Consider the following 13,612-nt stretch of genomic DNA (forward strand, 5'->3'; position numbering starts at 1 on the left):
CTCTCTCTCCCTCTCGATCTTTTGAGACTATGGTCATATGCCATATCCGCGACTGATGTTTGGTTTGCCCCCCATCGTTTGCGCGAACGTGGAGGCTACAATGCGCACTGTCATAAAGTTGAGCATACTGGGCACACGCCTGCCCTCTACCGTCCCCGCCCAGTCACTTAGCACGTAGCACGTCCGCCTGCGCTCAAGCAAGCAGCCAAAAGCGTAATGTGGAGGTGTGGAGGTGGATGACTCGTTGGCCCCTATGGCTTTTTATATGGGTATGTCATTCGTTCGTTAACAAAACAATCGTCTGTCGTCGTCGCGTGCAGTACCGACACTCCTGACAACACACCTGTCCACTACTGTCCACCTGCAAGGTGTCACCGCAGAGCCATCACAGGGAGGCCAAGCCTTTGCCAGGATTTTATGCCTCCCTTGTGGTTCATGGCGGGGCGGGCCTCACTGTTACTCTGTCCCCATCACTAACTTTTAATTTCTTTCTCTCCCACCCAGGCCCGTTCGGACGCTACCAGATGTTCCAGTTCGTGCTGCTGGCCCTCGCCTCCGTCAACGCCGGCGTGCACATGCTGTCCCTCGTGACGGTGGCGGCCGTGCCCGAGCACAGGTGAGACGCGCCGACCGCCCCCATCCTCGTGTATCGACGGCCAGATAGCCTCGTGAGGCAGGCGAGCGACGATGGCAAATTTGCTCAGGCTGGCTGGGCCTGATACGAGCGCAGCTGTCGTGTTGTGGCGCCAGTGTCCCTATCGGCGCTGTCGTTGGGCACTCCTCTTGCCCTGAACCTTTTACGCCGGCGATCAAGAAGGCGCCGCACCCGAGGCAGTACATCGCCTTGTCCACGTCCAGCCCTTGTGCGAGCGGCTCCCGGATTCTGCGACATCTGGCCCCGATCGAGTCCTAGTCTCTCAAATATTAGTGTTATTCGTCTACAAAAGGGAAAAGAGAACACTGAAATTTTAGTGGGTGCATCCGAGATTAGAAAAACCGGGAGCTCCCCGATCACCCTCCAGAGGCTCTTTCGGCAGCACTAGTCAGCGGAAGAGAGATAAGAGCACTGACAAGTTTCAACGTGTGAGAGAGCGCGAATGACAACAAAGCGCGGCTCGCTCGATAAAGTCGGAATCCTAAACTAATGGAAAAGTTTTGTTCCTGCGGTGAGCGGAACTACCCCCTGTCGACAGTAGCTAGGCAGAAGCAGAGAGAGACTGGACTGATTGCAGAAAAAAAAAAAATAATGCTCCGTAGTACAAGGAAATTTTCCATAAGAAATGTCGCAAAGTTCTCATTTAAAATTATTGTAAAATTACAAAACTATTAAAACACCATGTATTGCCGAGCAAGGGTGGACTGTCATAATTTTACGATCATGTAAGATTTTAAATTTACAACACCGTACATCCCTCGCTAGAAAAAAATGTAAATTTTCAAAGATGTTTTGTAGCCTGATGTGGAAGCCGTAGGATGGAGGAAGAAAGGGATCGTCCAGAGAGTACGTCCGTCGTTTCTCTCAAAATCATCCTGCAAATTACAGAAGCCCGGCGCCTGCGAGACTCGTGGTAGGCCACCCCGCAATACACGCATGCACGGCATGCAAGGTTGTGCCTACCCATCAGGCGCCATGAGAGCTTGCATTGCCTTGTTTTGGAGGGCTCGTAACGGCGAATGACGGACGTACTTTCTGGATGATCCCAAAGGGCGTCCCTGTGGGTTTGAAATGCTCTCCGTGCTTGTGCGAGTCATCACTCACACCACCTGTTATCTATCCCACCCTCAGATGCTTCGTGCCGGAGGTGGACGAGCTGGTCAACGGCTCGGTGCGCGCGGCTGCCTGGAACCACAGCGACGTGGTGAGCCGGCGGCCGGTGCGGCCCGACGGCTCCCTGGACGCGTGCCACCTCCTGGACGCCGCCAACGGTTCGGCGTGGATGCCGTGCGAGCGCTGGGTGTTCGACGACACGCACTACCTGTCCAGCAGGGCCATCGAGGTGGGTACCACACCACGCGGCGGGCCCCTCAGCAGCAGCGGCTGTTGCCAGGACACCTCGCCGAGCACCTCGCCTCGCTGCTGCGTCGCTCTCGCAAACAATAATTGTACTCTAGAACCAGATTGACGTGTGTGTAGACTGCAGCCACCTCATTAGCTGCAAAGACTTAAAATATCACCCGGACGTCACGTGCGCTGTGAAAATATTCATTAGCACAACCCCGTGTTTACTCTGTACCAATGTGCTAAGTAAATGTTCTTGAAGAATCGCAACGCATTTCTCGCTTGAGAACAGGCTGGTTTCTTTCGCGGGGTGTGCCTTTTAAACCATCATAAATACTTCTGACATGGCTCTGATGTTGTCGACTTATCTGTTCCAGTGGGAGATGGTGTGCGACCGGCGCTGGATGGAGGCGCTGGCCAAGAGCGTGTACATGTCGGGCCTGCTCGTGGGCGCCGTGCTGCTCGGCAACCAGGCGGACCGGTTCGGCCGCAAGCCCGTGTTCATGGCGGCGGCCGTGCTGCAGCTCGTCGTCGGGACGGTGGTGGCCTTTGTGCCGGACTTCTGGAGCTTCCTCGCCCTCCGCTTCCTGTACGGCGTGGGCACCGTGGGGACGCTGTCGTCGTCCTTCGTGCTCAGTGAGTGGGGACGAACCAGCAGTTTGGAAACTGCTTGATATGAATACAAGTAACAAACATTGATAACATTTCAACTTCAACACATTGTGATATTCTACGTGTTGTTTCCTCTAGTCATGGAAATGGTGGGACCATCGTACCGTACGGGTTGCGGCATGGCCTTCCAGAGCTCCTTCAGCGTGGGCATCGTGCTGGTCGCGCTGTGGGGCTACCTGATTCCCGACCGACAGCTTCTGCAGGCCCTGTACGGGCTGCATAGCTTGCTGCTGCTGCCACAGTGGTGGTACGTAACACATTCCCCAAACGACAACACATCGTGGCCCCATGTACCATTTGTCCTGAGTATGAAGTTTGACGCCGTTCTGCGTGCTCGCAGGCTCGTGGACGAGTCGGCCCGGTGGCTGTGGTCGCAGGGGCGCTCCAGGGACGCCGTCCGCGTCGTCACGAGGGCCTCGCGGATGAACTACGGCGACAAGTACAAGTCCGACATCGCCAACTTCCTGCGCAAGGACTCGGCGACGGCCGACGCCACGGCCGACGTGGTCGAGGACGAGGCGCCGGCGCCGCAGATGTCCATCAAGGACCTCTTCAAGACCCCCAACATGTGCAGGCGCATGTTCAACGTCAGCCTCAACTGGTGCGTCGGCAAGTCGGGCACGGCGTAGGTGTAAACTCCTTAGCGGCCCTTGTTGTGCCATGTCATGACGTTTCTTTCGGTCGACGTGCGCAGGTTCGCCAACAGTCTGGTGTACTACGGGCTGTCGCTCAACACGGGCGGGCTGGCCGGCAACCCCTTCCTCATCCTGGCCATCGCCGGCGTGGTGGACGTGCCCAGCTACATCCTCACCGGCATCCTCATGAACCTGTGGGGCCGGCGCTCCCTCATCAGCACGCTCATGATCCTGGGCGGGCTGGCCTGCATCACCGCCGCCTACCTCTCCTCGGGCGGTAAGCACAAGGACCCGCATCCCGAAGCCTAGCCTGGCAAACTACCCTCATCGCCAACTAATCCCTGTTTAACGCGTGCTCCAGACGACCCCGTCGCCGGCTCGGCCGCCACCGCCATCGTCATGATCGGCAAGTTCTTCATCGCCGGCTCGTTCGCCATCATCTACAACTACTCGACGGAGCTGTTCCCCACCGCCGTGCGCAACACGGCCCTGGGCGCGTCCAGCATGTGCGCGCGCATCAGCGGCGCCCTGTGCCCCTTCATCTCCCTGCTGGTGAGGCTCGTCCCCGTGCTTCGTACAGTACCGGGTGTATCTTTGAATGTGTTCCGGTTGCCTACTCACTTGGCCTGTCAGGCACCACGGCCCCTGCGACCTCATCGAGCATGTATTTATGCAGTTCCGCAACACTAAAGCGCAAGCACAGATACACCCGGTACATTGTACATCTGGTAATCGGTTTTGTTCAAGAACATTTTGCCTTGTTCTCAGCAAGGATTGCGTACATCTGAACAAGTAAATTGTACTTGGCCAAAACCAAAACATGTGTAACGTACAAGTTTTTTGTTTATGAATGTAGTGTCCAGAAGACATTTGTCTTTTGGGCCCCGATTGGATCGCCACCAAACGACCACCGATGTTGAACAGAAAGAACAAATTGTAATTATTCCGCCGCTTGCGCAGGACTCCCTGAACAAGGCGCTGCCGTCCACCATCTTCGGCTGCGTGGCCATCACGTCGGGGCTGCTGTCGCTGTTCCTGCCCGAGACGCTGGGCCGGCCGCTGCCGCAGACCATGGAGGAGGGCGAGCACTTCGGCGACGGCGACACGGCCTTCTCGGGCTGCCTGGGCCGCCGCCGCCCCGCCTCCAGGGCCGCGTCCGAGCGGGGCCGGCGCGGCGACTCCCCGACGCACCAGTCCCTGCGGCAGGACAGCCACGAAATGTCCTGAGGATGCCGTGTGTCCCAATAAGACGCCGCGAGGCGCTGGATCCTCCACAAACCGTGTCGGTGTTTCGGATGGAATGTTTAAGCATTATTCAGTGCGCGTGTGCGGCCATTGTCGATTGTTAAGGACTCGATGTGCCCCGTGTGCAATATGACCCACGACGTGATTGTCTTTCGAATCCTCCGTGGAGGAGACGCTTAAGCCGCCGGTTTGTTGAACCATCCCGCGTAACGGTTGGAGACAGAAGCTCCTGGTGCGTAGGCAACCCATTTGTCACCCGGCGCTAGAGAGGCAATACTCCCGCCCGCCAAGGGGGAAGTCCTCCGCGAGTGGTTCTTCACTCAAAGTTCCCAGTCACTGCCATTTGAGATGCCGCCTCTAGGTTATATGCTGCTTTTGCAATACTCGTTGTGAACAATGAAACCCAATGAACTGAGAGGCCACAAACCGCGTGGAGCCGTTGTACCTGTGCTTAGCTTAATGTTCGTGGAGTAGACGTGACGCAATACCGGATGAGTGTAAAAGACTACTTCTTCATGAGACCAATTAACTGACAGCAAACGTTTTTTCGTACTTATTATTTATCCGGAAATACTCTGATATGGATCTGTTGTAATGATGAAAGTGATGTGTCTTTTTGGTTTGTCGCCTTGCCTTATAGCTCATGTTTGAATGATCTCTCGACCCTATATTGCCATGTGTTGTTCATTTGTAGTTAAGAAATAGTACGTGTTGTCAAGGTTGTGATTAAGAAGGTAATATTTTTTCAGTCCCTCAATGGGCTTGCGTTTCTTACCAATAACAATTGAAATATGCACCTAGTGCGAGATGGGATATCGAAAGGATGTCGAAAAAAGATGCTGCAAAGGCAGGATCACCGTCGTAACAATATCGCTTCGACATCGTTTTGACAGTCATTTCTCACTGGGCAAAGGAGTGTACCTGTTTTGAATTTTATACTTGTACTGGAAATGTTAATGTTTACATCTAGGGACCCAAAAGTTAAATTTTATATATGAATTTTGAAGAGCTGACTGAGGTATACAACCTTCTTTGATGTTCATTGTTTGACTAATATGACGGATTGTATCTGTCATGTTATTTATTTTTTAAAACGTAGAAAACATTAAAAGAAAGAGTTCAAAATTACAAGAGTGTTTTGTGATGAGCCACACACTTACTTGAAACTTGAAGGGAGTTCACCTTCCGTTCCACCTGACAAGGGCAGAGCTGCTTCCCCCTTCCTCGAAGGTACCCCTCCGCTGCGACCATACCACAAAAATTGTTCAGAAACGGGGGCAATGTTTTGAACGGCAATATTGTGTGACTTGCCAAAACCGACGCTAGAAGACGTTACTCCGAGTCTGAATGTAACCCAGGAAAACTTACAGCCTGATCTCTAAATTCGGCGTCGAGGCGCAATACATTTAAACCAAGCCCAGCCCCGACAGCCGATCTGCTGTCTAGAGAGCCCCATATTGCCCCATCCCCGGCATATGGAAACGGAGTGGTCTCAGATCGATATCCCTGAGGATAGATATAAACACTTAGCAGCCGCCGCAACCCTCGCAGTTTTATCCGTAGTTGACGTCGTGCAGCTCGCGGAGGTAGCGCGGCGGCACGGCGACGGGCGCGAGGAAGGAGGCTCGGGGCGGCGGGCGCTTGTCGCACGCACGCACATGGCTCGCCATCACCAGCGGGTCCGCGATGTCCCGGTGCACGGCGCGCACCAGCTCCCGGCTGTACCGCATGTCGGTGTAGCGGTCCACGATGCGCAGCGTCCCCAGCCCCGGCAGTGGCAGCTCCAGGTCCTTCTGCGCCATGCACAGCCGGCACAGCGCCTGGGCCACACGAAGTGTCTGTGAGGTGTCTGGTACTTCCCTAAGGTCCCCAACCCAGTGGTGACGCCTTGTTGAAGCGCTTAAAACATGGCGGGAGGACTGATAGGCCAGCGGTTCGAAATGTATGTTTATGAAGAACTTTTACGGTGTTTCCCAAACCCCCCAAAACGAACGTTTCACGAGAGCGACGCTAGCGCCTGCGACGAGATAGGTAGGCCAACCCGGACAACAGTTGTGTTTCGCCGGTAGCCCGCCCACAGCGCTCAACTGGCTAGGCGCAAGAAAACGTTGGAAGCCGAACGTTTCGCTCGGGTCACATCGGGAGCCGTTTATTGTGAAGGCTCCTCTATGTAGTTCTAGGACAATGGCTTTACCTGGACAACTTCATTGATGATATCTTCCACAGCATGCCTTGATAAATTGGTAAGAGCAGCTATTGTTGACAGATTTGTTGACACAACACTGATCTGTGAAGAGGAAAATAGGGAAAATGAAGGTTGATGAAGATACATTAACCATACGTCGATCAGAATAAATATTAGATAGCTCACCTTGTCAGATGAAAATAAGCGCACACATTTTATATGGTAAGAGTCACACAGCCGCTTGTCTAAGTAAAAGACAGGTCGATGAGACCAGACGGCATAAATGGATGAAACTGGCATTGAGTACTCTTGAATTGTAAATCTTCCTAAGCCTTTTATGTCCACAGCCTGAGAGAGAATGAAACGATTGAATGGTTAGGCGTACTAAATTAAATCTGATAACTCAGAAACTACGGAAACTGTTTTACCCTCTTCTTTAAAAGAGAGCTTCTGATAAACTGCGCAACTTGCTTCCAGACTTCTTCTACATCTGCAATTGAAAACACATTTACATGGGAAACGTTGCTTTGAAAACTGTTCGTATGAATCAAAATATTAGTTTTACCTGCAGGACTATAATTTTTCCCTATGCCAGTTTGAAAGTTATTCTTTGCAGTTTCAAGAACATTTGTATACTGCACCATTCTTCTGCTGTTCTCAGTCGTAAGAATAGAAAGCCAGAATGCTTGGTTGACAAGTCACCTGAAGAGAACAAAACGAAAGTTGCCTTTTCGAAACGTAATCGCCGGAATTGTACCGGATCGTGCTAGGGCGCCTTTGTCGCCATAGAGACGGATTTTCGGACTGACCAACGCGTTAAGGTTAACCATAGGATTCAAACATTTCTACAATAATTAAGACATGAAAATAATTTGTTAAAGTTTCCAAAACTACATTTCTATGTTTGTTTTTAAGAGTAAAATTTTGGGATTGAAGCATGGTTGTCCGAAATAAACTTCTGATTGTCGAAGTAACGTTGGTGGAAATTGCCCGACAGTAGCGCGATCTAGCGCCGGGCACTCCCACCAGGTTTGTTTGGGGCGGTGCTGACGAGTCCTGGGCGTTGACGGATTTAAAGTAAGTTAAGACTTAAAATTTAAATTAAAATACTGCATTGCACCTTTTATACTATTACCTTCGACCCAGTTATGTTATCGAATACCCACATTGTAATTATACCTCAGTTTTGAGACTCATAAAGCGGGGCAGCAAGGATTTGTGATTTTTAAGTTGAAGGTTATGTTAGTCAGTTTATGTTTACATATAGAAAGGCGTTGTGTGCTCCTTATTTTAAGTAAATATTTGACACAAAAATTCTATAGTTTGATAGGGAAAAAAATCTAGTTATTTGGAATGGATTAATCATCAACTCTCGTTCACTGTTTCACATTCACAAAGTGGATGTTTTGGAAGGTACTGGAGTGATAGATTTCATTATATTTATTTGTTTACAGAGTTCACAAAAATGAGGATTGAAACCTTTTGGACGCCCTTTATATGGGCACACAATGTCCGAGTTGGTTGCAAGTGGGTTGCAGGCTACACAGTGGTGAGTACTTTCGACTAATTGAATGCACTGTGAGCACTTACTTACGTCTTAAATGAAATGCTTCTTATTTTTTCTAGGCAACTTGTGTAGTATTGATTACTCTTATATGCTACATGTTAAATGGTGGTGACTCTTCTCAACTATATTCACCTCTATTTGAATCTGATGTGCGCCACTGTAAGTTTATAAAAATAAACTTTAGAAAATAGTATTTAAGAACAAAATTGTTTAACATGGTGTCAGAAAAGTAAAGCATCTCCTTTCTTTTTCAGCTATGAAAGGTGTTGGAGGATTCTTCATAACATATTTTCTTCTGCTCATTGTGTGTGCTATTCTGATGTTGGTGAGCTTGCATCGTGGCACTCGAGGATACATGTTGCCCTGGTTGATAGGTTTCGGAATCTGCATAGCATTCCAGCTTGTGTTTGGCCTGTGGTTGATAGGTGGATACTACATTTATGTAAGTATTCTCCAATATTGTAATGTTGTCTATTTCTGAGTAAGATTACAACTATCATGTTTTATTCCTTCTTCAGCTTGATGCTGTTTTGTCAGCATTTATTTTATGGCTTTGGATGGCCTATAATGTAAGTGTTTTCTCCTAAACATGTCAACATTATTGCAAATATATTAACAACTTTAAAACATTTAAAGAAAAAAATATTTCCAATTTACAGATGTACTGCTGGCTTTGTGTTTGGTCCCAGTACAAGATATTCCAAGAATTACAATCACCAAACATCATTCTGCTCTATCCTTGATTTACCTGACATTCGTCAAATATGAAAGGCAGCCTTCAACTATCCATTATTTGGATATAGATCTGACTCATTTGCTGATCTCTTATCTATGCGATTAGATTCAAAATTTTACAAACTGACTGAATCATATTTTGTTTCTTAGTGCCTTTCTTTTGGACTTCCATTAATTCTCTAGTATTTTAGTGAATCATTCCTCAACCACACAATGCATGTTGTTGTATTATGCACTAGTTTAGTATTTAAGTAATGCTTTGTGTATGTACTCAAATGGCTCACAATTATTACTGCCATTGATTCCGTCCGACTAATGTGGCATCGACCCTAGTTACCTGTTTTTGTAATGAAAACTTTATGATTTGCCATTTTTATTGTTGTGACCTGTTTGGGTGTGTAAACTGTAGGCAAATCCTGTTAATGAGGACAGATTTAACAAATAGCTTTGTTGGAATATAAACTAAAATTTAATTATATTTTTTTTTGTTTGGACTCATCTGTCTGTATGTACAGTATTACAGTATTTGTAATCAAGATGGAAGTAATGAAATATTACAGATGAAATTTATAAGGTTTACAATTTCATGAAATGTTTGTCTAAATCAACTTAAAGTATTGAAAGATATAACTTGTTATTTGTTAAAACAAGAATGTTATCAACATTATAGTATTTTATAAGGCATATGTGCATCTTTCTTAAATTTTATACATTTATATATTTTGGATCACTTTTTCCCTCATTATAAACCAGTTTCAAACTTTCTTAAATTTTTCATACACTTCATTAATTCCGAGGTATCCTACCATGCCACATTTCGCACCAGCAATTTTATTACCAAAGTCAATCGCTTCTAAAAGAGACTTTTTTTTACTCAGGTAATATACAGTAGCAGCAATGAATGTGTCTCCAGCTCCAGTTGAGTCAAGAACAGCTGTTGGTTTGTAGGCCGGTGATTTCAAAATAACTCCATCACCTGATCTTGCCACAGCCCCTTGCTCTCCCCATGGGATGACAATATTTGCTCTGTAGGGAGGAAAATAAGGTTTATATTACTTTTAAGTTAAAATAGAAGTACGTAAAAAGTTGTTTCTTTTTAAATTGTAAAGGCTATACCCAGGTTGTACAATCTGTGCCAATCCTTGGAGAGCTGAAATAGGACACGTATATCCAAGGTACTTCGTAAACTCTTTGGATAAAAACACAACATTGCCTTTGGAAAGAAGTCCTTTAGTTTCTTCATAGCATCTTTCCAACTCGACTGAGTATAATACTTTTTTATCGTAGTTTAATGTATTCCAAGCATCAAGCACATCAATCATTTTTAATACCTCTGGAACAGCTCTTCCCTGAAATGAATAGAAGTCAAATTTAGTGCTTATCTTATACAATATCTTCAAAATCTTTGGAAATTACCTCAAAGTGTATCCACTTATATTTTGCAAGATTCAATTTGCTGAAGTCTTCCACTGTGGGATTAGGATAATCTTTGGGACGATAATGTAAGATAGTTCTAGTCCCAGAGGAAAGGCTCAGAATTATGCTAGTGAATGGTGAATTGATATTCGGATAGATTGGACAATTTTCAAAGATTATACCATTTGCCTTTAGGTCATTTTGAATAAACCTGTTCAAATTAAAGTAAGAAATAGTGCAATATATATTTTTGCAAGCTAACATTTAAAAGTACTCTGCATTACACTGTGAAAAAGAATTGTACTCACTCCCCATACTCGTCACTAGTCATTACTGCTAAGAGTTCGGGCTTTGCTCCAAGTTGTGATAGCACAGTTGATGAGTTTGAGGCGTTACCTCCTCGACGCTTGTGGTAATCCAAAGCCCTATTCGATTTTGATCAGTAAAGGATAATGTGTCGATGTTTAAGAAATTTAAAAATCTCACTGTCATGAATACCTGCTCATAGAGTCCTCTTCAGGGTAACGAGGGGCTGACAAGACAAGATCAAGGCAGCTGTACCCTACCATAAGAATTAAATCTTCATTTTCTGTGGTGTCTGTCGCCATATTTAGGTATGAAAAAATTTCCTCTTGGGATGCAGAGATGTACTTGTCTTGTCACTGGTTCTGTCAAATGAATGGTCTGCAGCTGTTTTCAAACTTGAAACTCCCCTGTTTGGCTGATGAGGTTTCTTATCAGGAACGTGATAACCGAACACCAGAGGTCACAAATGCCAACAGGCAGAACAGCTTCCAAACAAATGTTTACTTTCATGTGTAGAAAGGAGAACAGAAAGGTTATGTCAGAACGGGGTGAGATTGTTTTTGTTGATTGCTCCTTGATTAGGCTTTGGCAGTTCGATGGCAAACTTCATGTGAGACGATGGCATTGACCTATTATCTTATCTTTTAACAATGTGAGATAACTCTTCGTCATATCATAGACATGCCCAGCCTAGGTAGCAGTACCTAGTCGCGGTCTAACCGAAGTACGGTAAGAATGAGAGCAGTGGAGTGGGTATAGAGTGGGGTGAGGGGAGGGGAGGAGGGGTACTTCCCCCACCACCAGCGTGACCTAGCGGCGGGAAACTCTTGTTAAGTCCGGTTGTCTTCTCCATCTCCACACGATCGGCTGAAAAACACCGCAAGTTTGTCGTGCACATACTACGTGCTCTTTGAGGGGAAGGGGGGGGGTAAAAATATGATGCCCCCCACCATTGGAGTTCATAGAGCCCCCCGGGGTAAAAATATTATGGGGTCATATGGACTGGCAAGCGAAACCAAGTCTGCGCCCGGCACCCCCTCCCCTCTTCCCCTCGCGGCGCCCTGTCGTGTGCCTGCGGTCTACGGCGCCCCATATCTCGCGGGTTCCATCTGAGCTAACTCACGTCTCCTGTCTCGGGCGTGGGCAGGGGCGGCTGGACGGGCTGGACTGGCGCTAAAACGTCACGTGCGTTCGCGTCGAGCCCGACCACCTTCCTTCACCTCGGCAGCGAGGCCCGGCGCCTGGCTGGTCTGGCCTCGTTTTCCCTCTGGATAGACGAAACATTTTTCATGTTTCGTCGTTGCCTTGGTCGGGAGTCGGGAGGATGGGGGGAAGAATATCTGATAGATTTCAGACGTAAATCATCGACGCGAAAATGCGATTCATGGCGATGGCGGCCTGAAAAAACAACAACATTCAAAATCAAAGCTGACCACAAAACGGGTCCGTGACTGCGAGGGCTGCGGTGTTTTACTTTGTCAATCCTACAGTCGACACTGTGCCACCTGACGAAGGTATTCAGACTTTTGGTTTCATGCTACAAACAAACCTACCTTTGTGCCGGTGGCATCCGAGCAGGCACCCGTCGCAATGCAACGACTTTGCCTCTTACCTTTGACCATCATGGCTCCTGACGGGCCGATAGCGAGCAGCCAAACTCGCAGCATTGGGGTGCGTTCCCTACAGGGGATGGTCATCGATACCGAGGCGTCAAAAATGGCAGGTGGGAACGTTGACGTTGAGCTACATAAACGTTCCGCTTGCCCGAGCCCCTGCATTGCACTGGAGCCTGGAGCGCTCAGGGCGGGCCGCCGGCTCCACGTAGATGCTCTGCGGGTTGGCCTACCCAGCGCGTTGCAGGCGCTCTCAGAAGCGTCCTCGCCAGCCTCCAGGTGTCACCTCTTTGTGGGGCGAGGACGAAATCAGAAATGCTTAGCAGCCGTTCGTAGTCCACGTCGTTTCCTCGCTCCTGCCCAGTAAATGTTCATTTCAGTGGAGGCACCTTGATATCTTTGAGAAACGATGCTGGGACTAGTTCACTGCCCGCGGATGGCTGCCTGGTCAGCGCTGTGACACACCTGTGTGCGTGTGTGTGTGTGTGTGAGTCCGATCCCGAGTGGACAGTACATTTGGGATGCGGGCGGAGGTGCATGGACGGTGGTGGGAGGGGGAGGGAGTGAGTCGAGCGAATCGGACGGAATGAAAAACGAGCCTGCCGGGACTTCCCCGCTGAAACGCTTCTGCTGGACTCGGCTTTACATTACACGGGACACACGATCCTCTGTACCCAGCAACCACTCTCTCGCCATACACTCGCGTCCGGCGTCCACAAAAAAGGGGGAAAAAGCGGACGACGAGGGAGGCGGGTTTGTACGCATTCTCCATCAGACTTTTACATTCGAATCGCGCAAAATAAATAGGAAAAATTTCCGATATGGCCAGAAGGCTTATCGACAGACGCGCGACGGCCATAGCCGGTCTCTCGCTCCTGGTCGGGCGATTTTCTTTTCTCTTTTCCACGGCGCGGGATGATTCAATTCAATCCATCCCCGTCAGTTGTGTTGTTGAGGGCGGGGCGGGGTGCCCCTGTATAGACTGCCGCCGTGGCCGGGACTTCAAGTGAACGCCTCGTGCGCGCGTGTGCGTGCAGCAAGCCACCCCTCTGCGCGTAACAACAACTACTAAGGAAGATTTGGCGAAGAATATTTCACATTTTTTTCCCTCCTCACACACTACTGTGCATTTCCCTTGCCCTTTACCATACTGCACGCCCTTCACCCTTCCTGCAGCCAGCTCAAGTCGCCGCGTGTAGGATAACAAGACGTCGACTCGACCTCCCCCCCACCCCCACC

At 48.6% G+C, this 13,612-nt stretch overlaps 4 protein-coding genes across 6 annotated transcripts in view; 2 read left to right on the forward strand and 2 right to left on the reverse strand.

Annotated features, from left to right (window-relative positions):
- The window catches only part of LOC113218246 (organic cation transporter protein), an 8,870-nt gene extending 3,188 nt beyond the window's left edge, over positions 1-5,682 (forward strand). Inside the window, exons 2-9 of the mRNA XM_026438512.2 lie at positions 505-616; positions 1,787-1,997; positions 2,377-2,635; positions 2,750-2,918; positions 3,012-3,272; positions 3,366-3,583; positions 3,668-3,858; positions 4,267-5,682. Of these exons, the coding sequence (XP_026294297.1) occupies positions 505-616; positions 1,787-1,997; positions 2,377-2,635; positions 2,750-2,918; positions 3,012-3,272; positions 3,366-3,583; positions 3,668-3,858; positions 4,267-4,533 (1,688 nt within the window). The 3' untranslated portion in view covers positions 4,534-5,682. The remainder of the gene's footprint in view (positions 1-504; positions 617-1,786; positions 1,998-2,376; positions 2,636-2,749; positions 2,919-3,011; positions 3,273-3,365; positions 3,584-3,667; positions 3,859-4,266) is intronic.
- Positions 5,683-5,718: 36 nt separating this feature from the next.
- LOC113218247 (coiled-coil domain-containing protein 81-like) lies at positions 5,719-7,611 on the reverse strand. Of its 2 annotated transcripts, XM_026438514.2 has the most exons (6): positions 7,302-7,611; positions 7,165-7,226; positions 6,923-7,084; positions 6,746-6,838; positions 6,210-6,371; positions 5,719-5,792 (listed from the first exon to the last, which is right to left on the reverse strand). In XM_026438514.2, exons 1-6 carry the CDS (start codon positions 7,378-7,380, stop codon positions 5,730-5,732), a joined length of 621 nt encoding a protein of 206 aa, XP_026294299.1. In that variant the 5' UTR covers positions 7,381-7,611; the 3' UTR covers positions 5,719-5,729. The 2 variants fall into 2 exon arrangements, with proteins under 2 accessions (XP_026294299.1, XP_026294298.1); XM_026438513.2 differs by having other exon boundaries at positions 5,720-6,371.
- Positions 7,612-7,678: 67 nt separating this feature from the next.
- On the forward strand, positions 7,679-9,808 carry LOC113218252 (uncharacterized). The gene is made up of 6 exons (XM_026438523.2): positions 7,679-7,813; positions 8,191-8,285; positions 8,363-8,462; positions 8,558-8,745; positions 8,822-8,872; positions 8,963-9,808. Exons 2-6 carry the CDS (start codon positions 8,202-8,204, stop codon positions 9,044-9,046), a joined length of 507 nt encoding a protein of 168 aa, XP_026294308.1. The 5' UTR covers positions 7,679-7,813; positions 8,191-8,201; the 3' UTR covers positions 9,047-9,808.
- Positions 9,485-11,520, reverse strand: LOC113218251 (ketohexokinase). 2 transcript variants are annotated; one of them, XM_026438522.2, is made up of 6 exons: positions 11,265-11,520; positions 10,953-11,175; positions 10,763-10,879; positions 10,455-10,665; positions 10,155-10,387; positions 9,485-10,064 (listed from the first exon to the last, which is right to left on the reverse strand). In XM_026438522.2, exons 2-6 carry the CDS (start codon positions 11,060-11,062, stop codon positions 9,794-9,796), a joined length of 942 nt encoding a protein of 313 aa, XP_026294307.1. In that variant the 5' UTR covers positions 11,063-11,175; positions 11,265-11,520; the 3' UTR covers positions 9,485-9,793. The 2 variants fall into 2 exon arrangements, with proteins under 2 accessions (XP_026294307.1, XP_026294306.1); XM_026438521.2 differs by having other exon boundaries at positions 10,953-11,187.
- Positions 11,521-13,612: the final 2,092 nt, after the last annotated feature.

This window comes from Frankliniella occidentalis, unplaced genomic scaffold, assembly GCF_000697945.3.
Source record: "Frankliniella occidentalis isolate FOCC.00 unplaced genomic scaffold, Focc_3.1 Scaffold84, whole genome shotgun sequence".
NCBI lineage: Eukaryota > Metazoa > Arthropoda > Insecta > Thysanoptera > Thripidae > Frankliniella > Frankliniella occidentalis.

What these genes read in the sequence shown, in the direction of transcription:
- LOC113218247 (XM_026438513.2), bottom strand. Translation starts at nt 7,380, where the DNA reads ATGGTGCAGTATACAAATGTTCTTGAAACTGCAAAGAATAACTTTCAA. An exon ending in GCTCTCTTTTAAAGAAGAGG is followed by an intron (nt 7,085 to 7,164) that starts GTAAAACAGTTT and finishes ATTCTCTCTCAG; the next exon opens with GCTGTGGACATAAAAGGCTT. An exon ending in GCTTATTTTCATCTGACAAG is followed by an intron (nt 6,839 to 6,922) that starts GTGAGCTATCTA and finishes TCCTCTTCACAG; the next exon opens with ATCAGTGTTGTGTCAACAAA.
- LOC113218252 (XM_026438523.2), top strand. Translation starts at nt 8,202, where the DNA reads ATGAGGATTGAAACCTTTTGGACGCCCTTTATATGGGCACACAATGTC. An exon ending in GGGTTGCAGGCTACACAGTG is followed by an intron (nt 8,286 to 8,362) that starts GTGAGTACTTTC and finishes TATTTTTTCTAG; the next exon opens with GCAACTTGTGTAGTATTGAT. An exon ending in TAGGTGGATACTACATTTAT is followed by an intron (nt 8,746 to 8,821) that starts GTAAGTATTCTC and finishes TTCCTTCTTCAG; the next exon opens with CTTGATGCTGTTTTGTCAGC.
- LOC113218251 (XM_026438522.2), bottom strand. Translation starts at nt 11,062, where the DNA reads ATGGCGACAGACACCACAGAAAATGAAGATTTAATTCTTATGGTAGGG. An exon ending in ACTAGTGACGAGTATGGGGA is followed by an intron (nt 10,666 to 10,762) that starts GTGAGTACAATT and finishes TAATTTGAACAG; the next exon opens with GTTTATTCAAAATGACCTAA. An exon ending in GCACAGATTGTACAACCTGG is followed by an intron (nt 10,065 to 10,154) that starts GTATAGCCTTTA and finishes TCCTCCCTACAG; the next exon opens with AGCAAATATTGTCATCCCAT.